The sequence below is a fragment of the Cottoperca gobio genome, chromosome 8, assembly GCF_900634415.1.
Source record: "Cottoperca gobio chromosome 8, fCotGob3.1, whole genome shotgun sequence".
NCBI classification, from domain to species: Eukaryota; Metazoa; Chordata; class Actinopteri; order Perciformes; family Bovichtidae; genus Cottoperca; species Cottoperca gobio.
This window is the reverse complement of record NC_041362.1, coordinates 9,038,348-9,065,058: the sequence shown is the minus strand read 5'-3', so window position 1 is coordinate 9,065,058 and position 26,711 is coordinate 9,038,348. Positions and strand designations below refer to the sequence as shown.

The 26,711-nt window shown below is 43.4% G+C and overlaps 1 protein-coding gene across 1 annotated transcript; it reads left to right on the top strand.

Annotated features, from left to right (window-relative positions):
* The first annotated feature begins 801 nt into the window (after window positions 1-801).
* LOC115012138 (ubiquitin carboxyl-terminal hydrolase 22-like) lies at window positions 802-25,887 on the top strand. Its single transcript, XM_029437581.1, is given in 15 exon segments — window positions 802-1,324; window positions 2,235-2,267; window positions 12,945-13,050; window positions 13,053-13,076; window positions 15,021-15,134; window positions 15,228-15,329; window positions 16,416-16,582; window positions 18,415-18,574; window positions 19,164-19,269; window positions 20,384-20,542; window positions 21,641-21,767; window positions 22,547-22,638; window positions 23,122-23,184; window positions 23,664-23,813; window positions 23,901-25,887. Coding segments are annotated over 15 exon segments (1,566 nt in total). The 5' UTR covers window positions 802-1,204; the 3' UTR covers window positions 23,944-25,887.
* The last annotated feature ends 824 nt before the right edge of the window (window positions 25,888-26,711 follow it).

Here is a 26,711-nt window from a genome sequence, read left to right as displayed (position 1 = left end):
TTAAACTAATTAGATGAGGAAAGCTTTTGCCAATTTTGAACTTAAGTTAGTCAGGGCTTTGGGCTTGTATCATGTTAAACTGTTGATAAGAGACAGGGTTTTGACTCCATGTCAATAAAAGCTGAGGTTCCAATAGAGACATGGGAGGCCCCCTGTGTTCATAGAAACCGGCATGGGTCCCCGGTCCCATTGGAAAGCTTCGTGTTCATTCATGATATCACATGCTTATTATTAATGAAAGCAAGTTGATTTTGCAGTTGTGTCTTGCGTGCTTTATATTAGTGACTACTTACACCATAGGACCACTAGGTGGTAGGCTTTAATTGATGATACTAAAGGGGTTGAACGTTTACTTTTATAAATAAGTACAGGTGATTTTTTTTCTGAATTTTCACATTGAAATATTTAGTTTTTAGGCCTACTCTTTAGATGTCACGTCTGCGTAGCCTACGTGATGAGTGAACATGAAATACATACATCAAAGAGACAGAGGAAGCATCTGTCACACAGCAATCAACAATGATTGACATAAAGTAAGAGCAATAACAATTGGGTCCTTGTAGGCAATGTCGCCTGTTTCAGAAATAACACAGCTTTGCAACATTTATAATAACGTCGTTGTTACATGTTGGGATCGGTTATAGATTCCACACTGCCCTGAATGGGAGTTGTTTTTGTTAAGGAAACGTCATCTATTCATCATATGGTAAAAAAAAAAAAAATGCGCCCATATGGAACATACGGAACACATTGGGTCCAAACCACGCGCACCCAACGTGCAAAGCAAACCAACGTAGTGACGTAACGTCTTTGTGTTGGCAAATCACGGTGTACGCTGGGCGGGCATTGTGAAGCTGTAGTTGAGTGTTAGCAGGCTAACTAGAGAAAGAAAGCTAACTAATCGTGAGAGTGGAAGTGGAGCTAACGCTAAAGGAAAAGGCAACTGTCAAAACAGCAAGGGGAGCAGAGATTTTAGTGAAGTGATAATTCCGTTAGATGACTACATCAACAAATGTGTAGTTAGTTAATCGAATACCGTGTTTCTCAGATGCCCGAGGAGCATTTTGGATACTACTTCGATTGTCCCATTTCAAAACGGAAACCATTTCTGGACATACAGTTCGTGCTAGTTAGCTAGCTAAGTGAATCATCCAGGAGACTTTTCATTGTCACCTAAAAACCCAAACTGAATGTTTTGTCTGTCATGAGTCCGGCCGGGTGCTCCCATGTGAACGGTTATAAGGTGGATAATTGGAAACAAAATCTTCGAGTCATATACCAATGCTTTGTTTGGAGTGGTACTGCTGAGACCAGGAGACGCAAGGTAAAAACACAGGAACTGCAACGTTAGCTTCAGAAACACAAGTGAAATCATTGTAATATGGCACAGACAGACGCAGAACTTGAGTGCAAATGATGCCCCACATGAAGCACAGTCAATGAACGGGTTGAACAAAAATACGGTCTACGTAAAACTACTCTTGCAGCAGTAATGTTGCTAGTACTAGGGTTAGCCAGCTAGGTTATCACCGGTAAGTTAGCTAGCAAGACTCTGCTTGGTGAGCTACGGAGACTGGCGGCTTCTTTCTTTGCTATTTTAACTGTTACGTTTATTTTATCTTCATTAGCTCAAGCAATGATTACTCGACCTTTTTGATGTGAGTCAATCTGTGCTGTTAGCTTAGCATTTCTGTTAGGTAGATGCTGAACAGTTAGCTGCATGGCTAAACTTCAGAGGAGAGTTGTGGCCATGGGCTAACATTACCACACCAAATGTACCCATTGTGTCCCTCCACACGCACACATTAGGTTCACAGATTAGCGGTTCTCTCCTGGACGTCCCAGGTCAGTGTTTTTTCCCGCACTGGTCATTCATGCACGAGTTCGGATGCTGGGACGTCAGCTGATTACTTCATTGGCAATTTCTTTTTGGGCTTATCCCACACCTGCTCGGCCTACACAGCTCCGAATAGCTTTCTACATTATGATGTCATCTCTGGACTGTGTTGCAGTTTCTTTCATTTTCCCACCATTTCTCTTCCTTTTTGTTTTGTCAACAGACATTTGTTGTTGTTTTGTGTATGTTTTCTGTGCCATAATGTTCATTTTGAAAAAAGATAGATTCTTCAATTTTACTGTGGATTAACAACATTTGTAGGTTGCTTGACTGTTACACAAAAATCCATTCTTCTCTTATATATGTCATACATTTTTATGTCGTTGTGATAAAATAGGTGCTTCAGAGTGATGCAGGATGGACAGAGCTGGTGAGTTGATGCTTATCCCCTCCTCATCTTCACTGACATACTGTAGTTCAGATGATTACGAACTGGCTTGCTTTCTCTCCTTTTGCTCACCTATCTGTGTGCCTCAGTGCCTTTTCATTTAATGGACTGAATATTAGATGTGAACCTACGTAGCGGAATAATTCAGCCCCATCCCTGTATCTGCTGTTGAAGGGTGGACTATGAGCAGAACAGCCAAAAGCATAGCTTACATTGCAGGCATGTCAAAGCAAATGGCTAATGCAAAATGGTCGATGACCCTTTTGTTTATACACTGCTGTAGTGACATGCTTTGGTCTGAGCACAGCATTCATATTGTCTGAATATTATCAGAATTGGAAAGTGCGAGAGAGCATCTGAAAATGTATGAGACGGTCTTAAAAGGTTATCAGGCAGTGTAGTGAATCACACAACAGTTTTCTCAGTATTTGGTGAATATTAATATCGAATGTGTAGTTTCTTTCTAACGTTATAGTTGACAGGAATGCAATCAACAGGAGCTCAGTCAGTCTCACTTACCCTTAGGCGTGTTTAGCTTTCGCAAACTTGCGGGGGAACTGTATCAGTTTTAAAAGCCACATTGATAGTTTCTGGCAGTTTATTATTTGCTTTGTCATTCACCAAAAATGAGCACCACCTAGTTCCTCTCCATTGCCAGTGTGCCGCAGTACACTGTGGCCTTGGAATCTTGAAGTCATTTTACACAACTAACTATAGGCAGGAATTAAAAATATATCTGTGTAATACCAGTACTGTATCTAATATTGCCATTTTAGAGATATAAGAACATTTACAGGTATATTTATTTGCTGTAATGTAAGTGAATTATTATTATTATTATTATTATTATTATTATTAATTTATGTGAGAGAAATACCATTAGCTATGACCATTTTCGGTGCTTTGAAAGATTGTGCCTAGAAAATGGTCATGGGGTTGCATTAATGAATACAGTTGTTTGCGATTAAAGTTAATAAATGGCATTAAAAGTCAGTTTTGCCATCCTTTTTAGCTTGGCGTAGGATTTTGTTGTTCAACAGCTGTCTAACATCTGTTACGGTGTGTACCCAGTCGTTCTGCTCTACCCATCTGGGCCGGGGAAACACATTGTACAGGTGACTGATACTGAGAGAAGGGAGAGTGGCTCCTCAATGAAGTGTTCTCGCTCCTGCCTAATTGCACTCCAGGATGGCTATACGGGAGTATGAGTCTTGTGTCTCACACCTCCTTCACCGATGCTCTTTACCACCTAACTACTCTGACATGCAGAGCAGGTGTAGTGCTGCTCCAGCGGCACACAGCAAGTGCATTCTCCTGAGGTGAGGCAGACTTTGATTTTGTTCAGCTCTGAATTATGAGCTAGAAGACTAGGTGCCTTTTTACATCACATCCTGGTATCTTAACATAGTGGAATAAAAAAACCCGTAAAAATCCTGTCGGTGCTATGTGGACATGTTAGAGAGGTACTCTGAATGTTAGCATGGTTCATAAAACAAAAGCTTATCACTGCACTGGTAACCGCATATTCGTCACACTATAGTACAATATTGGTGAATACACAGCAAGTACTATAGTAAAAGAGGCACCTTCTGCATAGAGGGGAAGTTGAAAGACATTGCCATTCAGAGACTGGGGGATGGAAAAGATGCGTTTTGATATTGTATTCAAAGTTGGTTTCATTCGCAAGTGTCTTTTATCCAGAATTGCTGTTTTTCAGCTTCCCTTTCCTGTAGTCTGTCCTCAGCAGTCCCCCTGCAAGCTGTCATCCTCTCTACCTCAAGCTAAAATCAATTCCCAGGCATTGTGCAGGAACATTAGTGGAAAATCTGTCACCTGCGCTGCATACACAATCTGAAACCCACACGGGTAACAAATGGGAGAATGTGTGCCAGAGATAGGAGTTTGCAGAGATGACAGAACAAACCAGTGTGGCTTGGGATCTGCTATCCTTAATTAGTGAACAATAATGAATAATTCCTTTAGCATGATGGTCATGGATGAAATGCCCCATTAGCTTGGGATGTGCACGTGGGTTTTCACTATCGCAGTGTATGAGAGTGTGCACTCTGGAACCGGCATACAATTGTTAGCCATAAATTATGGATTTAACTTGGGCACATATTTGATTTTGTTGCAGACTCCTTCAGGCCTTCAGAGTCTTGTGTCCTTTTGCGTAAACGTGTCTGTGCACAAACGCTTAACTATTCCAAGTTATTTTATAATTGTATACGACACAAATGCTCCATGGATTAAACAATGAAATGCAGATTGAGCAGTGTATTAAACATGTCCCACTGAGGGAGACGGCAAGAACAAACAAGAATGCTTTAGTGTTTTCTCATTGGTGTTAGTGGACATTAAATCTTCCATGATTTTCTTTTGTGCATCTGCGCTTCATTATATTCTGTTCTGGTCAAGGTGTGCTACATGCCATATAGCCAGAGGGCCTGCACTCACTGTAGACTGTCAGTTTGTGTCATGTTACAAAAAATTGGCTCCGTTTCAGATTGCACAAGAGGAAATATTGTTTTGCCCTTCCCTTTTCTATCTTCCTGGGCTCTCACTTTGATTCCCCTCTCTTAATCTATTATTACTGTGTTTTGAGTGTATGTTTAATGAGTCTAGTGAGCAATTGTTTGAGTACAGCACGTGAGCCTGAGTGTGCCTCTGTCTGCACAGATTTCTAATGTTTACTCTCCTAATTGAGATTCATGTTACACCAGATTGCCATGTGCCGTTGAAGCAAAGAAGGATGTCAGCACAGCTCGAAGATAGAAACCGGCTCTGCCCTTGATTTTAACAGTTGAATTCATTCCTCTTTAGGCCCAACTCCAGTCATATTCATGATTTATAGTTTGTGAATGGCTATGGTGGTGTGAATATTCACGAAGGTCTTTGTTATTTATCATGTGTGCTGCCCTTACTGTCTAAAAGTGCAGGTTCCATGTCTACTAAAACACTGCTGCCATGAAGGAATCTGCCGTGCAGTTAAAACAGAGCTATTATCTTAGGTTGAGTGGAAATTGTATGAGATGAAAGCAGGGTGGGCGTGGTGGGTGGAATTTTACAGCCATAACTTCTTTGAAGAATTTGCTGTCACTTTGATTAAAGGGGTAAGGGTCGTGATTAGGGAGCCGACTGAAGTCAACTTCTTTTTTTCATCTTCTACTTTTGATAAATCCCATATATGATCAGAGGAACCCTAAACCCCGCCTCCCTTTTCCCCCACTAGTGCAAACCCCCTTTCTACTTGTGATGAGGGAAGATGAGAGAGAAATCTTTTGCTAGATGTTGCTGGGAATTCAGATGTAGGAAAATAGATACATTTTCAAGGATGACACATTTAGCTCCTTCTGTCACTCTTTTCTCCCCCCTGTTTTTTTCAACACACACACACACACACACACACACACACAGAGAATGCACTGAGGCACGGCCAATCCCAGAGAGTGGCTGATTCCTGTGCTGTGAGCAGATCTCTTTGTCAGATCAGTCTCTATCACATCACAGGCCTGCTCTCTGACTCATCAGCATACGTTTGTAGCATCAGGATCTGTTTCCCCAGTGTCTTCATAGCCCTCGCTTGTTCCTCTTCTGCTCTCACTCCCACACTTCTTCTTCCTCCTTTTCTGTTTTCCTTTCGTTTTTTTTCTCTTCTATTTGTAAAAACCTAGTTCAGCCCACGATTCTCATTGCCTCTTGATTATCCCAAAGCATTTGTGCTTGTGTTGTTTTGTCTTTTGGTAATAATAATACTGTAGTTGAGTTGTTGCGATTTTTAAGATTACACTAAAAATATACACGGCCATTTTAAACTGGCATACAAAAATATATATCATTTATTATTCAGAGGTTTTGATGTGAATGTTTGGATCCTGTGAAATTCGTAGCAAGCCTCTAATCCTCTCATTTTCCCCTCATCCCTCTGCCTAGCAGACAACACTCGGTGGGTTTGGTGATGTCAGACTTTGGTCTCTGGCCCCTTTCCAGCCCTATTTCTTCCATGTCTGTGCGCTCTCTGTCACTCCCAGATCTTGTCTTATGTGGCTTTCGGTCTGCCAGTCACTGTGGCCTTGTCTCAGTGACTCAGATTAAACAAATGGCGCATGGTCTGTAACCTCCTCCCATACTAATGGTCATGGTGTGTCCCTTTGTTCTGACCATTTGCATGCTATTGCCTCAAAATAATCTAGCCTCCCAAAGATATTCAGCATCTTATTTAATAGTATGAAGGCGCTATAATGTACTTGAAGTCTTTGTCATTGTGCTGGATGTGCTCTGCCACATTGCTTTCGTCTTTGCTGTTATTTCAGATCAGAGATGCTAAATGAGACCGAGTCGTCGACTGACAGCTTGGTCTCTCACTATGCTTCAGCAATCCTCCATAAAGAAGCAGTCCTGGTCAAGAAGATGCAATGTTGGTATAGGCACAAAAGTGAAATTGGTGATGAAGTAGGTGGGTGGGGCGCTACACCAGGCTGTTAATTGACGGCTCCTTCCGAGCAGTGGTGAGATTGAGAAAGCACAAAAAAAGCAGCATTTGTTTTATAGCTGAATAGTAGGTGTAATGACCATGTAAGCTAATAAGGCTTGTTTAGTCTTCAGTATGAAAATGTAGGTGCCTGAGGATGAGCATGACTAGCCTAAGCTATTCTGAGTAAGCTGCATCCAGCTCTCCTCTCACCCTCCCTTTGCTAGACAAGTTCACTTTAACTTATTTTTCTATTCCATCGCTCCCTCTGTCCATTTATCGTCTTTGCTCTCCCTTCAAGTTGGAGACAGTACTTCTCATTTGACTGTCCAACAGGCTCTGGAAAGACATTGCTGCTACAAAGTATGCTGGTCATAGCTTGAGCCAGCCAATGAGGCTGCTGTCCAGCCCTCCCTTAGTACCACCATCTGGCTAATGAGCTGTCAATCACTCCCCAGGGGCCGGCCAAGCCCCAAACCAAAAGGCAATCAATCTCTTCTAGTGTGGACACTCAATTATTCCCTATTGTTGAAACCTTGGGGCCAAATGACAGCTTTTCTTGGGACTAGGCATTTTCTCTGGAAATGGTTCTTTGTCCTTGTAAAACAAAGTTGAAGATTGTGGCATTAGAACCTTCCAAGATAATTTATTACTTAGGTCTGCTCGATATGTAGTCACTTTTAAAGACTCTGCAGTACACTAATGGCCCCACTGTGCCTCTTTTCTGTAGGCAGTGCTCATAGATTTTCCTGGAGGTAATGTTCAAGGCTTGTGGATCCTAAATTGGTGCTCTGAGGATAAACAAATAAATCAACTCTGTACTAACCTATGGGTGTAAGTCAGGTCAGCGGTCTCTCTTCTCTCTCTGTGTGTGTGTGTGTGTGTGTGTGTTTCTTTTTGGGGGGAGTGGAGTTGTCAAGGGCATCTGATAGCTGCAGGGTTTGACAAGTAATCACACACCTTTGTTGTTAAGCTTTAGCTAGACCGTTAACCATCTGTGCAGACAAACGCACTGCTCTGCACGATCCTCCCTCTTACCAAACATGTTCGTCAATGTTTTGTTTTGCAGCCTTGGTCAGTGAATTGGATAAATGTTGGCATGGTGCCTTTTTGAGGGGGCTTTGTTGTGCGACTCCTTTATGAGGCAGTGTGGCAGTTTTCAAAGCATGTGTGTATTCCACTTGTCCCACTCTGAACATGTGTAGGCCTATAGGGACACAGTTGACCAGTCTGGGAGCAAATTATTGTTCTACACCATAATACCAGTACAGCAGCATACACCATCATTTTCACTGTACTTTTGTGAGTGGAAACCCTTCTGTCACCCCCTCCTTTTTTTTTTTTTTCCTTTCCTCCTAAACCCTCTGATCTCTGAAAATCAATAAGGAAGCATATATCTCCCTGATCGAGTGATGTTAATCAGATTCACTCATGCACGCCTATGTAGATCCATCCCATTTGCTGCAAACCCTGCTTTTTAAAACCAACCTGCACAAACCCCCGAAAAGCACTGGACTACATTTTTCAACACGGCATCAAAGCTACTCCACCGTTGAGTATCTCAGCTTAGTTCCACTCCACTCATTTTATTCAGTTTCATTTCTTTTCCTGGAGATGGCAAGAAGCTCGTCTCCATAGGCTGGGGCTCGGGGTTTAGCCATAATGTCCGTATAGCAGTATGTGACAGTATGAGGCCAAACTACACATTTCAACAATCCTTCATCTCTCCCACAACTCGGATTCATTTGTATGAGGTGGGAATACATTCTCACGCAAAGACCATACAGCATGATATTGTCAACAGAGGTTACAATGAGCCGATGGAGGACGTAAGAGAATAGAGTAAGATTGTGTGTGTGTGTGTGTGTGTGTGTGTGTGTGTGTGTGTGTGTGTGTGTGTGTGTGTGTGTGTGTGTGTGTGTGTGTGTGTGTGTGTGTGTGTGTGTGTGTGTGTGTGTGTGTGTGTGTGTGTGTGTGTGTGTGTGTGTGTGTGTGTGTGTGTGTCCGTGTCCCTCCCTAGGGCTGCTTACTAAGACTGCATCTTGCAGGCGAGGCATTGTCATGTGGGGATAGTAGGAAGTGAGGGGGAGGGGGGGGGTAACAACATCATCCTGCCAAGGCTCTGACAGGCTGCAACCCCACGGGGTCAGTCGACAGCACGGTTCTGGAACATCACCATCAGTCTCCTTCCCCAGCCTCCCTCGGCTTGTTCATGTTAGTTATAGAATCAGAAAGGTGTGTGTGCGTGCCTTCGTGTGTGAACATTAGCTTGTGGAAAGATCTGCATGTCCTTTTATGCATATTTATAGTGTGCAGTACACATGTCGGCCATTGTTAATTTCATTGATGTGTGTGTGTGTGTGTGTGGAGAAGCATGCACAGGATTATGAGTGTGAGGCAGCTTGGTGAATCACTGCTCTCATGTAGCTGTGCTCTGCTCTCTACCCCGTATTGACTCTCTCCCCTCCCCCGGTCTGTTCTGCAGCAGAAGGAGCGTGCTCAGTAGAGCCAGACCTTTGTCCACATCATAATCATTCTGATTTTCTCTCCTCCTCAGTTACAGCTCATCACATTACTGGCTCTGTTTGAATATATGAATGCATTAACCTAAATGCTGAGGTAGGAATTATGCAGTCAAATTCAAAGAACGCAGGAGGAGATGGAGTAGCTGAGAATGGATGTTACTTTATTTAGATTCATATGTATGCAGCTGGATCTAGAACATGAGACGATTCATACTGTAATTGTTGAACCTGGGTCATTGTTAGCTGACGGCCACTCGGTGCACCCACAAAGCATGTAATGCTATCTTATCCTCACTTTAAAGATGTATTTGAGAACTATTCATGCAGCTAATGTCTTTCTGCATCTGTTCTTCTATGTATTGGAAGCTTTGTACATTAGTTTGGTGATTTCCCCTGGACACTGCCCAGCCTAACTTGCCTCAAAGAGCACATCCCAGATGGGAGATGCAGCCTAGCGCAGCACAATCGTGAGGTTGCTACCTGTTCAGCGCTTGTTCCATTATTCTGAGCCAGAAGTTGATCAATAGCTGATCTAATAGAACATTAAAAGCCCTGGGCGCAGAGAAAAGGCAGGACTGCTGACACCAAGGAGTAGACAGCCTGTGAACCATGGTGAGAGGGAGAGACCACAGAGAAGAGCAGAGATGGATTTTGATACCCGCTAAAGGGGTGTTGCGGGACGGTGATGGGGAGGGCGAGGCGTGGCATTGGCAGCGTTTCTTGTTTTTGACTTGGAGTCGTGGTGCAATGGAGATGGAGTGGGAGAATAACAACATCACTGCTTAGGTAGGATAGTCTCAGAGACAGCCACTTAAACACATATTTAGGAATTCATATGAGCTCTACTGTGTTTGAAACATATGTGTAGGCCTATCCTTTGCATGTAGGATTTAATTTAAACCGCAATAGAAGAATCTGCTGTGGATGTGGTTGGTTTCGGCGACAGTCAACACTTTGTTCCTTGCCATCATCCACCAGATTTCCCGCTTAAAACCCCCCCCCCCCCCTCTGCCCCTTCTCTATCACAACCATTCAGAGCTGGCTGGCTAACAGACCAATATGGATAAAAACAGAGCTTAGTGTCTGCAACCCTGTATATCCCCTCTTGTGCAATGTCATCACAATCCAGCCCACGCCTACTAATGCTCAGCCAAAACACAGACCTGACTGAGTTTTGCGGCCGATCTCTGGCAGTGCCTAGTAGCATGTCTGATTTGTCACCCAAATCCCTAACCTACTATGACATGAGCAAAATTGATATTGAATTACTTTAGTACCCTCCGTTAACTTCATCTTCAAATAGAGGTCGGAACGGGGGTCGGTATTTCAATCTTGAACCCACCTGGTCGTGCACATTTTCCGATATAGATATTTTTTGATTTAAGGAAAGGACCATAGAGTTACTCAACAGTTTTATAAAGCCACCTTTTAGGAGAAGAATAGCTTAGGCTTCAGGCAGTAGAAACCAATAGTGGATATTTTAACATCAAGATTTAGAACGGCAGTGCTATTGTTAATACATATAAAGTAGATGTGTATTAGGAATGGAAAGTTTCAAACAAAAATGTAGAACAAGAGTGAGTGAAACAGAACCTTATTTGGTAATGCATTTGGGTGCACATAGTTTGTTTTGAACACGAAGCATTTATGCATGGCCAGACGAATACGCTAACATTGGCCTTATAATCTTTACACTCACTGCCCACTTCCAACCATATTATTTACTGTACTGTAAATCCTTTGTTAGCAACAATTGTGTTGGTTCTTGTGGGAACTACAAGCTCCCAAACAACGTTTTATAATACATTTAACCTCAAATGTTGTGGCCTTGGATGTTGAAGTACTGAGTCATCCTGTGAGTTATATTGTGAGATAGTCACTGTTTGTATTATACCACACAAGTGGTATTAGTTATAGTTGTGCAGTCACCTCATTGTTCAGACCACTCTGTGCCATGTGTCATCCAGAGAGAAGGAAGTGAAATTGACTGCTATAACCCCCTTTTGTTTCTCTGCAACAATACGCTTTGATGTTGTTCATATGGTGTCAGGTTATACCATTGTATCTCTAGTCAAAATATAGTAATATGTAGATAATAATGTACAGGGCCCTTGAGTTTCTGTCCAAAAGCTTAGTGTGTGTGTGTGTGTGTGGTTGTGTGTGCGTGTGTTTTTCTTCCATCCATCCAGGCTAGGTACACAGTGTGCCGAAAACTGGTAAATCTCTCCAGCCAATAGTCCTCATTTTGTTTCTCTTCACCTTTTGCTTCACACCTACTTTCCCTCTGTCCTCTCTCTCTGAGTGGGCGACTCATTGCGGTGTAGTCTGCACCCTGAAAAGCTTTGATTAGTCTTTCCTCTCTTATTCATTTCCTCCCTCCATAAAGCAGGCTTGCAGACCTCATTTTTTCTGTGCTTTCACTCACATTACCAACATTAATTTTTATAGTGAAAGCAGTGAGTGTAATTATTGGTAAAAATATTTTTGCATTTGCTGACGTACTTATTGTTTTTTTTTAAAATGACGGCATTTTAGTACAGGCTACAATCTGCGTGCTATACGTTTTTCTTTTAGAGGGTCTGAAATGGAATTGGCAGCATTGCTCTTGGCTCATACTGCCTTATCACATCGCCAAACGCTTGTTCGTACAGTGTCACCTCACGCAGCTCCACCGCAATTAATGCTCAGCAGACGGGTATACAGCCAAAGAGCTCGTCTGTCTGTGAGGCCTTTTTATTGATGCGTTCATTAGCTTAAGTGTTGCTGGATGCTTTGACGGTGAAACCTGTAAAAGTGAGACCTCTTATGTTTAACGCACAACCCTAACCCAGAGGGAGCGTGTGCGTGTGTGCGTGTGTGAAATGTAAGAGCACTTGCACAGCTGTGGTTGTAAGGCCTACATTATGCAGGTATTAGTTCTCAAACTCGTCGGGGGACCTGTACTCCTGTGCCGCCAATGTATGCCTCATTTTTTGACAGATTTGCAGTCGGGCATTCTAATATTCAATTTCTTCGGTTGCCTCTCGGTGCTGTAGTCGAACCAATTTACACACACTACAGCTGCTGTTAGTGTGTGCTTCAGACAAATTCAGCGTGCCTTCTCCAGTGTGCCTGCCAAGCACTAAATCCCGTCATGACCTGCATGTGTTAAGAGAGCGAAAAGGATTCAGTGTGGAAATATGTTGTTATTCAACTGCATTGAATTTATCAACAGGCCCAGCAATCTTAAGTCTGTCTTCATATCAGCTCTATTCAAGCACTGTGTCCTTCGAAGTGTTTGTGTGACTGACTGGAAGATGGAAATCTGATTGAGCTGGCAGGGAGTTCCACTCTGCCTGCCTACGCCACTCTACAGTACCGCTCAGGGCTCTGTCCTGCTGCAGAGGATGATTTTCTCACCACACTGACTGTCCACTTTCTCTCTCTCTCTCTCTCTCTCTCTCTCTCTCTCTCTCTCTCTCTCTCTCTCTCTCTCTCTCTCGCTCTCTCGCTCTCTCGCTCTCTCTCTCTCTCTCTCTCTCTCTCTCTCTCTCTCTCTCTCTCTCTCTCTCTCTCTCTCTCTCTCTCTCTCTCTCTCTCTCTCTCTCTCTCTCTCTCTCTCTCTCTCTCTCTCAACCCTACCCCCAACCCCCTTTTCTCCTTTTGGGTCTTTTTGTTTTTCAGGCCAAGTCGTGCATCTGTCACATGTGTGGCGCCCACCTGAACCGACTCCACTCTTGTCTCTACTGCGTCTTTTTTGGCTGTTTTACAAAGAAACACATCCACGAGCACGCAAAAACAAGAGACACAATCTAGGTAAGCCACACACACACACTCACTCTACTATTGAAGAACTCATTCTGAATTGCTGTGTGGCATTAATTTAAACCACAAATTGTGTATCCTAATTCTCTATATTTGAAAAGATGTCTCCCAATAGAGCTGAAATGATAGTTGATGATATTGTATTGACCCTCCCTACGTCCAATGCCCAGTCCCATTACGTCAGTCCTCACATTCACATGCACCTCTGTGGCCCACTGTAGCATCAGCTACTATCAGCGAAGGATTACAGCTTTGAGTAACTTCCTCCTCTTAGCAGACAGGAAGCTGAACCTCACTCTAACCGCAGCACATTACCATTCTGGTGGGAAGCGCCTTAGCTAGTGAAATGTCATGGGTTTAAGATCGTACTCTCCCTTTCACACAGCAGCAGGGGAGGACTAGACATGGCTAATCCTCAGCTCCCAGAAAGCCTATTTTCAACCTTACATGCTAATTATGCTAAATTAGACGCTAATGAGCAAGATTTTTTATATTACACCGACGAGGTCAACTAAATATGGAAACCAGGGAGATAGTAGGGCTTGGTAGTTGTCTGAATGGCTTTAATTGATTTGAATGCATTTCAACAGTTTGGTTACACACACACACACACAACCCGACTGCACGGCCACAGTGTTAATTACCTTTGGGCGTTCCACAGGAGCCTCTCTGACACTGTCGCTCTGTTCTCCTCCACCGCTAATCAAATTAATCCAAACTCCCTGTCTACTAGAGAGCAAGCTCCCTAGTAGAAGGAAGGTGGCACATCCAGTGTACAACGTACTAACCTCCACAACCCAGCTGTATTCTAATGTTAACGTGCAGCTATCCTTACTAGCTACCTAAATGCATTCTGCGAGACTGTTCAGTGATGCGTTAAGACCACAGGCTAACTTATCGGAGTTAACTTGAATGCATCAGTCAAAACATTATGAACAACCTGTAAATCTTAAGAAGAAAAGGTGCAAGGTCAACAATATTATGCCTCAGTTTATCATTTACACATGTGCGTTACAACTTGCAGAGCACAGTGTGTCTACAAAGGCACAACACATTTTGTCACGGGTATCTGGAACAGTATTTTACTTTATGATCAAAACAACTCATTTTTACACTTTGCAAAGTCATCCCGTGGGCCAGATTGGACCCTCTGGTGTGCCAGTTTTGGCCCCCGGGCCACATGTTTGACATCATGAGTTAAACAATCGTTTTATTTTGATTAAAAAAAAAAAATGTAATGCTAAAATTGGTCTGCAAATATACTTTAATATTTCCATAGCAGGGTGGCCCGCCTAAGTAAAGTCTATGTGGGGAAACACTGCTTCTCCTCCTCTTCTTCCCCCTCCCCGTCTTCCCATTCTTTGCTCTCATCCTTCAGAAAGGTGGCACGGAAAGATGATCTTCAAATAATAATAATACTTTTTTTCCCCCAACATGATTTATTTCTTTGTATGTGAGCTTATCTCACACACGCACACACAAATACATGGCACTGTGCCGACAATATAACATTCAGCAGTCAGGTTTCCTGCATGCTGTGTTAGCTCACTCTCTGTGTGGGTAGCACCAAAAACAGAAAAATGTCCAGTTAAGCTAAAAATAGGTTGTCACGGCAACAGAAGCTGAGGTATTGTTGCCGTGGAGTTTTAGAATGGAAGAGGATGGTGTGTTAGTCGAACGCCCAGGTGGGGGTGGGAGACAAATACACCTATTCCATCTCTACTCCCTCGTATCTCTTATAATTGTTAGATGGAAACGTATTGCGGTGAGTGGGAAATGCAGTGCGGAGAAAGCACTTGTCTCGACGCTGGCTGTGCTAGCGAGGTCGGGACGGTAAAATAAAACCCAAAAGTGTGTTACAGTGGTGGAAAAATATATTTGTAATTATGGTGCAATATCTCTTTCTCCCTCTCTTCTCCTCCTTCCTGCTTCCAGCAATAGACTTATTATACGGCGGAATATATTGTTTTGTGTGTCAAGACTACATATACGACAAAGACATGGAGCAGATTGCCAAAGAGGAACAGAGGAAAGCCTGGAAATTGCAAGGTAGAGCATTTTGTCTTCTCTCGGAGAACAGCTTTTGGATCGAGGCCACTTGATATCTCAGTGGCGTCACGTTGTGTTTCTTTGTATCCACAGGCATAGGGGAGAAATACACAACATGGGAGCCGACCAAGAGGGAGCTAGAATTGTTACGACACAATCCAAAGCGGAGGAAAATCACTACGAACTGTACCATAGGTAAGCAATAGACAGCACTGTTCAGTCTGCACAGCTTCTCTCTCTCTCTGTGTGTGTGTGTGTGTGTGTGTGTGTGTGTGTGTGTGGGAGATCATTTTTAAAGCTGTGCGTGTGCCTATGGAGCAAGTGTACTTGGGGTAACTCTTGCGTTAAAGTGTGATTCCCGAGGTCAACAGGACCGAGCAGGCTGTAGATGCACACCACAGCAGGCTTAAGTGATCTGTTGCTTTTGCTTTCTTCCTGCCATCTGTTGTGTCTCTGATTTAGTACATGTGCTTTTGCTGATTTTTATCTTTCCCTCTACCTGCTGTCTCCTGCCATCATTCACCCCCTTATATCTTTTAAAGAGCTTGGTGTGTGTGTGTGTGTGTGTGTGTGTGTGTGTGTGTGTGTGTCTGCACCAGCACCAGTCTGAAGTATTAAAGCTGTCGCTGAGCACTCTCTTCCAGGACCAAACCTCGCTCAATTGGATTAGACCCAAAACCATGCTGTGTCTCACCTGTTCTATTGGCCGTCACTGGAAGACTGTAGCTTTTCTTTCTCACTCTAAATGAATCCATTCACAGCTTTGGACTCTGCCCCAGGATACACACAGTGCTGCTGGCAGACCTGACCCAACAACAAAAAACATTCTGAAAGTGCCAGTGGCTTTTAAGTGTAATCAATGTCCAGGCATTCCATATCGGGCCGCAGCTAACACACTACTTACATTATCGATTAAGCTGCCAATAGTGTGTTGATTAACTGATTTAATAGTTTTAAGTAGTAGTAATTAGTCAAAATGCCTCTTTCAATTTCCCTAAGCCCAAGGTGACGTCTTTCAGTCCACTGTCGCATAAGACAAAGAAAAAAGGCAAATTCTCACAATTGAGAATGTACCGAGGTTGTATTTTTCATTTCTGCTCAATTTACTTAAGTATCAACATACCATACATGTGGTTCTATTGGCTACCAATGTAGTCATGCTCTTGCTTTTTGTGGTGTTTTAATAAGGAAGTTGACCACAAGCTAACATCATGAGATCATGTTTTGATCTTCGTTGCCATGTCGCTCTCACACTTTTCTTTGTCTCTCCTTGTCCTGCAGGTTTACGAGGGTTAATTAACCTGGGCAACACATGTTTCATGAACTGTATTGTTCAGGCCCTCACACACACGCCGCTGCTGCGAGACTTCTTTCTCTCCGACAGACACAAGTGCGAGATGCAATCAAACTCCTGTCTGGTGTGTGAGATGTCGCAGCTCTTTCAGGAGGTATGATGCACTGTTTGCGTGTGTGAACTTGTTGCAGAGATTTGCCGTGTCCCACAAAGGAAAAAAAAAAGAAGAACTTATGATTTTGGTTGAGTCAGAATTTGAGAGTCATAACTCTACATTTTTTTAAGAACCCGTATTATACAGAATGTTCTCTCGCAGTGTAACCCACTGCAGAAAGCTGAGTCACTGTTGAGCTCTTTTGTCGAGTCCAATGAGGGAGGCAGAGAGGAGAGAAAAATCCTGCCTGAAAGGAATGTACAGAGCCGCGTGCAAATGAATAAGCAGAATGCAGTAATTATACTTTTATTGTACATGCAAATTGCTGTATTATGCACAGCTATTTATAGCCTCTTAATCCCAGCTCTTTATTACAAAAGTGTGGCGTTTTTATATCCAACAAACCCATTGGCCCTGGACGTTATGTAATATCTGCCTGGTCTGTTCCCACACTGCTTTTTCTTTTCCATACACCCTCTCACTTCCCTGTGTATATGGACCCACAGATGGCAAGTGATGGTATTATGAGTTGAGTCATCACGCCCCCCAAAACACACATGCAGTCCTGCCCTGTCTCCACCGTTCAGCGGCATAACGCATGAAGGAGGTAATCACCTCTATCACCCAGGGAGGCAAGGCATTGATTGAGTATTCAGCTACGTTCAGGGTCAGTCATACAAGAATAATTAATCTATATAAATGCTCCCCCAACACACACACACACACACACACACACACACTATCACCCTCAAGTCTTTCGACCTCCGTGCCTTGTCCCCCAACTTTCTAATTGTATTACTTACTTTCATCCCCTACCCGTGAGGGTGGTGATGGTGGTTGGTACCACCATCACTAGTGGTACGCCTTCCAAACAAAACACTAGAAGGTTGGGAGTTCAATACCAGGCTGCCACCAGTGTACCCCTGAGCAAGGCACTTAACCCTGAGTTGCTCCAGGGAGACTGTCCCCGTACTTAGTTCAATGTAAGTCGCTCTGACCTTTAATGTTATGTTCTTTTATAACCTACCCCCATATTGTCATTAAAAGACACAGTAACACACACACACACAGAGCTTTTTTAGATGTGAAGGTGAGAGGCGCGGCCCGCTTTTGATCAGCCGATCTCTCTCCCCCACCCCCGTTACCCCCTCTCCTTGTAGCATCTTACAAAAAAAGAAGAAGCAGGAGTTTGTGAGATTCAAAAGAGACGTCGGCGTGTCGTGATTTCCCCTCGCAGCTCAATCGGATCACAGAGAGCGGTGGAGAATAAAAGCGAGGTGTGTGCGACATCACCGCGGAGAGGAATAAGAGCCCTCTCTGGCATTAATGAGCTCTGGTTGGAACTTCATTGTAGTGTTCGCATCCTGCCCACTCTTGCGCTCCACTCAGCTCTGTTACTTTCTTTACCCACATCTCCTGACCTTGCCCTGCATTGTCACTCACTCGAATTCCCATGGCAACGCAAAGACTCTGCAAAACGTCACAGATGGATGTTTTTGCTCCAATGGCTCCCGTTGTCCAACCAGCTCTTCGTCTTCTCTGTTTTGCGCATCACACCTCTCCTCTCACTGGATGTGCTGTCATTAGAGCTAGTGCTGTTAGGCGACATGTGCTGCAATTCATTCATATCTGAAAGTCGCTGCTGAAAGAGTCCGAAGAATCACATTGACTGACAGAATTGGTTTGGTTCAGCAATGAATTATAGATGACAGTGAGCCATGTAGCTATGAGATTGTCAAAGCGGTGATAAAATATGACTCACCCAGTAACACCTGGAAAAATAGGCTAACTCCCCTCTCTTCACCTCTCCCATCTTCCTTCCCTGCTCTCAGTTCTACTCGGGCCACCGTTCACCCCACATTCCCTTCCGGCTGCTGCACCTGGTGTGGACTCATGCACGTCACCTCGCAGGCTACGAGCAGCAAGACGCCCACGAGTTCCTCATCGCAGCGTTGGATGTACTACACAGGCACTGCAAAGGAGACACCATCAGTAAGCTATACAACCAATCAATATGTCATTCCCAGTGTGTGTGTGTGTGTGGGGGTGGGGGTGTACTGCATTTAAAGAAAAAAGAAAAACACAAAATGTGTTGTCTTTGAAGGGTTTACTCTAGATAGTTTTTTGCAGCTTGTTGAAGTCAGACTAAATGTGAAACGCAGCAGAAAGCAGTGTCAGTTGAGATTGAGAGGAGTGTGTCTGTGCCACCTACTGCCTCTGATCCTGCATGTGTGGTTATACCTTTTAGATCTACCCACAGAGCACAGTGCATTACTTCACTGGAAGCATACTGAAGGAGACTGACAATTGTGTACCAAAGGGAAAGGAAGGAAGCAAGTAGTGTGAGGAATGTCAATAGGACCTGCTGCAGTGCAATGACGGGCTGACTCACCCACACACCCTGCAGTAAGGCTTGCTTCGATTAGCTAGAACACAGAGTTGTAAAGTGGCAGAGAGGGGAACGCTGTAGGGGAACGCTTGCGTGAGAAAGAGGGCCAGACCGAGTCCTTCAGAGGTGCTAAACAGGTTGTATGTGTTATCTGTGTGTCTATTTATACATTCTGCTCTTTGTGACCCGCAGGAGACGACAATGGGAAGAAGGCCAACAATCCAAACCACTGTAACTGCATCATTGACCAAATCTTCACCGGGGGCCTGCAATCAGATGTTACCTGTCAAGTTTGCCAGTAAGTTTGTTCGTCTGTCTTGTGTGTTTTGTGACATTAAAGAAGTGTAAAGAAGCTGTTTACCAAAATAAAGTCCCATCTGAGTGGTTTTCTGTCCGTTCGTCTTGACGGCGCCTCTCCCTCTTTTCCTACATTTACTCATTCATCCGAACTTCATCTCTCCTTGTTGTCCTCCGATTGCGTGGTCTTCTCTCACCGCCGGGTTGATCGATGTGGACACCACCTGTCCTCCCAGAGTGGGTGAACCGCTGGTAGTGTCCTCTCCACTGCTCATGTTTTTAAGGCCCGGTCCCTGCAGAGGGGTGGGGGTTGTCTAGACATCAGCACAACTGAAGCGTTGCCTGCCTGCCCCCTAGAGCTGTCCTGTCACATTAACACTAGCACGCTGCACTGAACTGCAAAGCACCTCGTCCAGACTAGCCGAGCCCAGCACAGTGCCATGTTGCCTGCCTCCACAGTGAAGAGTCTTCTGACGCAGACCTACTGATGCTGCCTAGGGTTTCACTCTGCCATACATTGAACTCCTCTATAATCATTAAATAACTCTCCTGTTACTATCTTATGGGTAAGGTCTTAAGCAACAACAAAAAAATGCATCACCCAAGGCAAAAATGGTGCCATAATGGTGCCATATTACTGCAGGGTTGCTCTCTCACACATCATAAATACATGCCTACTTGCCTTTAAAAGCCACCTGCTGGTACCACTTGGTGTTACAGCACCATGACTCATACAATCAACAGTGATAATGTGCGGCAGCCCATCCCCTATGCGCATATATTTGTGTATATACGCTGGAAGCCTCCATTTTGCCCAGGCTGCAGTCCATCATCGTCATTGGGCTTTAATAATACAGAATCCTTATGTAAAACTTGTGTCTGTTGAGTGTGTGTATATTATGCACATCACGCACACATTCAATCTTCCAGCAGGGCTTTAAACAAAAACATGATTATAATCTACAGAGGCTGTGTGAATTGAGGCGTGTGTATTGCCATCCATGTCATCATTCTTTCATCATGACCTGTAATAACTAACACACCACCACACACTATTTATTCAACCTCATAATCAAACTCCCTTCTCTCTCTTTCCCCCTCCCCCCTTTTTTTAGTGGGGTTTCCACGACGATAGATCCATTCTGGGACATCAGTCTGGACCTTCCCGGCTCATCCACGCCTTTCTGGCCCCTCAGCCCTGGAGGAGATGGCAGTACGGTCAATGGAGAGAGCCACCTGTCAGGGTCCACCACTCTCACAGACTGCCTACGCAGGTATGGCTCTAGTCTCAGCTGACGGCTGACGTGTTGTCTTTCTTTTCTGCCAGTCGGGTTTCCTTTTCCTTTTCTTTTTTACATTTATCTTAACTGAACTAAATTCCCTTTTATCTAGGTTGTAGAATATTCAATAGTGCTAAATCATTCCTGCCAAACAATGGTCTCCCTTTTGATGCACAGTACAACTACTAGCTCTGTTTCTCGGTACTGTGTCACAATAACATTGACGGTATTAAAACTTGGTTAGAGAAAATAAAAAAATCTATTCATAACATTTGGAAAGGAGAAGAAGTACTTTTCTTCCAATAGGCTTATTTCCCTGTACCCCTTCTGCCACCTCTCCAAATTCATGGGTTTCATCGTTTCCACTTTAGAATAAATTCCATTCATCCTTCCGCTTGTATGAGTGGTCACATATGGTGTCTGCTCAGCCACAACAAACCTGTTATCCCTGGATCTCATCTTCTCCACACTCCCCCGGTTGGCAGAGCAGATGTGACCTCTCCTATCTCCTCTACTGCCTCTTCATTCTTGCAATTTATTTTCCTCCTCTCCTTATCTTATTTCATTCCCTCCCCTCTCCATCTATTTCCTTTCCCCCCGTGCCCTCACTCTCTACCTCTCGCATTCGTCTCATCCTCCCCCACTTTCTCGCGCCTCCTTTCCTTCTGAATTCTTCTTTTTTTTTTTTTACCGCAGCACCTCACACACCCCTAGTTGCTGCAGCAAGTCTCTTAAAGGTACAGCACTGGTTGGTGCTGTTGCCGTGGTGATGGAGACGTTGGCATTACCAGCAGGGCTCTGGGTTGGGTGGGCTCACATGCAGAGTGGCTGCACCAAAACTCTGCAGGCAGACTTGATGCACTAGCCCTCGTACATCTTCAGATTAACTTTGGCTCTGTAGAACTAGGTGTTGCAGGGAGAGAAGGCGAGATCAAAGGTTTTATGTAACATAACTAAAGAGAATATCACCTTTTTAATAGCTTTCTCTTTTTGCCAGTTTTCACTTCCTGTCTCTTGTTTTCTGCTCTTTCACACCCTCTCTTCTTCTTCTTTTTCTTCTTCTTCTCTTTTACTCCAACCCTCCCTCTGCAGGTTTACGCGGCCCGAGCATCTAGGAAGCAGTGCCAAAATCAAGTGCGGTGGTTGCCATAGTTACCAGGAGTCAACCAAACAGCTGACAATGAAGAAGCTCCCCATCGTAGCATGTTTCCATCTCAAAGTGAGTCAGCCGGTGACCACGTGCTGCAAATTATCACTAGTTTTACATGATCTGTCACCGTGTGACAATTTGATTATTTCAGGGTTCAGAGTTTTTATCATTCACACATCTAATGTTTGTCATCGCTCAGCAGACACAGCAGTGTGTTGTAAATACGGCTGTGTTGGCCTAAAAGATCATCCAACTGCAGATGCTTTTTTACATTTTTAATAATATACAAATACATTTATATGCCGTAATATATGATCCAATTATGCCCTGTGTTTATGCAGACTTGATTGAGATTTTGGAGTGACTGAGCTGTCTGTTGTGTTGCTTGTGCGTAGGTGTGTTCATAATTCGATTCAGTTGTTGGTGCACTACCTCCTCCTGTGTAGCCCTTTCACACAGTGTCCCAGGACACCTATGACTTTAATGACTCGTCCAGTCCTCCACTGTCCATGTTTTATTTATCGTAACAGTATTGGGGTTGGGGGGGGGGGGGGGGGGGGGATAATGTATTTATGATATTCATAGGAACAGGCTTCCAAGAAGACTGTCTAAGATCAATCCAAGCCTGTTAGTATCTTGATATGAATGCGCAAAAGTGTGACAGCCAGGGTGGAAAACATGTATTTTCAATTTTCATTAACTGTGTTGTATTTCTTGTGTCCTCTCTCTCTGTCTCTGTCTCTGTATCTCTGTCTCTGTCTCTGTATCTCTGTCTCTGTCTCTGTCTCTCTGTCTGTGTGTGTGTGTGTGCCCCTTCCCCCTCTCTCCTCCTCTCTGGCCATCTCCAGCGGTTTGAGCACTCTGCTAAACTGCGGAGGAAGATCACTACGTACGTTTCCTTCCCCCTAGAGTTGGACATGACGCCCTTCATGGCATCCAGGTAAGGCTCCACCTAGTGCCACTTAGCGTTTCTACACATACAGTGAATCTTGTCCCGCCAGTCTTCACAGCCACATTGAAATAAACAGATGTGTTTGCTAAAAATAAACCTGCAGCAGCTTATTTAAGTGGTTTATTACACTTTCATGTTTGTACATGTGCGTACTGTATGATACACTATACATACCGTGCGCTCGCCGTAATTGCACATGTATGCATCTTTGCTGAAATAGCATTATGAAATGCTCCCGATACATATATATTGATGTCATTAGAGTCTGCAGTAACTGTGTTGCCCCACCCCTGGCTGGAGCATCCATTCAGCTCTGTTCAGAGACAGAAAGATCAGGCAGGGAAGATATTAGCTTTCATAAATAGGATAATTCTGCCACCTAGTGGATTTATGTGCCAGTGTAGCATGTTGACAAATGCATGCAGCTTTACAAATGCTAATGTCTTGCTATTCTTTTTCTGCCTGCCACAGTAAAGAGAGCAGGATGAACGGGCAGTATCAACAGACGGTTGATGTATTAAACAACGACAATAAGTGAGTACCTTGGAAAACGTGTATTAGGGCAAACTGATTTATTAACACTCTGCGGCTTCACAGCACACACATTCGTGGTAGAAATGTCTCCTCCAGCACAGCAGCACAGGCTAATGTCCTGAAGCATCCGGCCGTGACTTCCTCAAATTAAATCAATTTGAAGCCTATTAAAAGCTGCTTAGTCTTCTTCTTCCATGACCGTTACAATAGCTTTCATTTTCAAGGACGTTTACGGGGAATTTACTGTCTTAACACCATTGACAGGTTGCTTGTAGTAGAGACACAACATCAGTATGCAAGGGGCTCCTTTATTATGGGCTTTTTAATACACAAGAAAGACCTGAAAGAGCGACAGTATGAGCTTCAAGACAAATGAAGATGACCATGTATGGGGAGGATAATGGGGCTTTATGAGATACTTGAGTTAAAGTCAAACAACAGAACAGAGACGAATTCAAATCTCTTTGTCCTTGTTCCAGGTATTCCTTGTTTGCGGTGGTCAACCACCAAGGCACATTAGAGAGTGGCCACTACACCAGCTTCATCCGCCAGCACAAAGACCAGTGGTTCAAATGTGATGATGCCATAATCACCAAGGCCAGCATTAAGGATGTACTCGATAGCGAAGGGTAAGAACGGAAACAAGACGTTCGCAGAACTACAAAATGTTATACGCTATGAAATCTGACTCAAATGTTTCTTTTCTTTTCTCTCAGATATCTCTTATTCTACCATAAACAGTTCCTTGAGTACGAGTAGTCTTTGTGACCACTGACCGTGAAGAACCACTGCTTCTAATGAGAGAGTCAAGGGACTGGGGACAGGATAAAACACAAACACACAAACCTACCTGAAACTCTTTGACTACCAGTCAGCTCCCCACAGCTCTGGAGGACAAACATAAAAAGACGTGTGAAATCATGCAACCTTTCAAAAGAAAAAAAGAAAAAAAAAAAACAAGCACTGAGCTACTTCTTGGCATCTACTTGACAAAACTGAATGAAGAGGAGTGAAGGAGGAGGAAGAGTCAGGGTGTCGTCAGTTCCGGGCTTGGGCAGAGGGAAGAGGCCCCCCCCCCCCCCACACACCCCTCGCTCTCTCTCCCTCCCCTCCCCCCCTACCTGCTGCAGGGGCTGTCTGAGTGTGACTGACGGTCATGTTGATTGGGCACATCTGGATTTTTCTTACAGTATTCTGACCCCCCCCCCTTCCCACCACACACACGCCCTCCAGTTCTCTCCCATGGTGCTCTCGGTTCAACTGACCAAGCATTTAACTTGATAGAACACAGTTTGTCGTCATATGCATATGGGACTGATCGCAGAAAAAAGAAAAAGAAAAAAAACAAGAATAATAGAATCAACATATTATGAACTTTTGCAAGAACATTTTTAAAGGTATGGTTATGATTCTTATTATTTGTGAATTTTGTTATGAAATACTGTATGAATCTAGTATTCATCTATTTTTTAAAGAGCAAAAAAAAACAAAACATGGGAGAGCTTAGAGACACCGCCTCTGCCAGTTGCTGGGGAAGTGCTGCCATGGAAACTAAGCAGATTTGGACCAGAGTGTGCTCATGTTCCATTATTTACTGTGTTGATTGTTTTATTTTTGAGTCTGGTTGAGGGCAGGGAATATCTATAATTTTCTTTTTTTAGCAACTCATTGAATTTCTTTGTTTACTGTTCTTTTCTGTGTCTTTTTTATTTTCTTATTTTCAGTACAGTCACGTGTCCCTCGCTGTCCTGGTACTGGAAATGTTTTTGGACGTATTATACTTTCATTCTTGTGGAATTGTTGGTATAATGATGGTGATGGTTAAATTGGCTCACCCTTTTTTTTTTTGCTGTTTATGAATTGTATGTTGAATGTGAGCTTTGGGTTTCGTATGGCATTCTGAAGAGAAGACTCGATACATGAACTCCAAATGAGGTCCCATAATATGTGAGAATGCTGTGGTCTCCTCATTGAACACCTTGAATGCTCTGTGCAAAAAAAAAGAAGAAGAAAAAAAGCCCATTTAACAACACTGCATGCAACTGGGCTCTCATGATCTTATAATATGTGAAACATTGCCCTCAGTAACACCTCAAGGCTGCCCATCATGATTTTTGTTCTGTAGTTTGGGGATGGGAAGACGATCATGTGAGATGTATAGAGGGTAAAACGCATTGCACGTATATGGGCACTGTGCGACCAGACTCTGAATCCATCAGTGTTAATCTTCTCCATGGCAACTGTGTGGCTGGTGTAGACCAGTGTGGTTCGTGGTGTCTTGCCTCTGCAGTGCAGTAAACCCAGTGCTCTATTCAATCAGTATGCTGTCAAGTCAGACTTTAGATAATGCACATACACATCAGGGTGTTGTGGTCTGTTTTGTTTGAATATCACTGATTGTGTATGTATAATAAAATACAGAATAAAAAAAAAAAATTCACTCATGTATAAGATGAGGGCCCTAACCTTTCACAGTAATGCCACATTAAAAACCACAACCCCTGGTTGTTTAGCTGCTCTGTAATTGAAAACAAGCATATACTTTGGTCTGCTGCAGAACCTCGGCTAGAGTGAAAAAGTATCGCACTCTGGCTTTTGATGTATCATGGAGCAGACCACCCAAGGACATTCAGGGACGCAGCTGAAACGAGGAGGAAGAGGAGAGCTTCATTATCCGTTTCAGTGATTAAACTCTGAACAAAACTGGAATGTGTATGTTCTGTCTTTTCTCTCATTCTTCCATTCACACTTACTTTCATTGGGACAATATACAGTATGTCCCAGAATTGAAGTGCTGTTGTGTATTCCTGTGAGTGTACTCGCATGGTAGAACAAGAACGAACAAACGGAAACGTGATATTTTATTTACCAAGAGCTCACATGCTGCACTCTGCACGCTGCAGCGCACTTACCAACGTGCACGCTCAACTTTTAAGCTTTCTATTAAACATGGCGTCGTATATCTGGCCTGAGAGCAGCTGTAGTTATGCATTTGGTTATAGCGCCACTTTGTGGTCAAACCAAGAAGCTCAGGAGATTGCGGTTGAATGCAATGCAGTGTAAAAAAATTAAAATGTAAAGAAAGGGAATTTCTATTTCTTTAACCTTCCACAATATTGCACCCAAATGATTTGACAGTCACTTAGTACTTTATTTAATTTCAACACACCTTTACACAATCCATATTTTCTCCCTCAAACTTAGTGTTTCAGTATAATTGAACAGAACACAAACTGGAAGAACATACTCTACATGATGCAAACTTTCTATGGAAACAGAAACACTTTTAACAATCGTGTTAAGATTTTCCAAAGCTCATGAGATATAACAGTTGAGCAATTAACGCTCATCTGAAAAAAACACAAAAACTTCCCCTCAGAAATACTGCAATACGGTCTTAAGAAAAACGGGTAATTAAAAAAAAAAAATATATATATATATATATATATATATATATATATAAAAGCATGGCTGCATCTTTGCCACAATTTGAATTACCACAACAACTCTGCAAAAGCTGGATGATA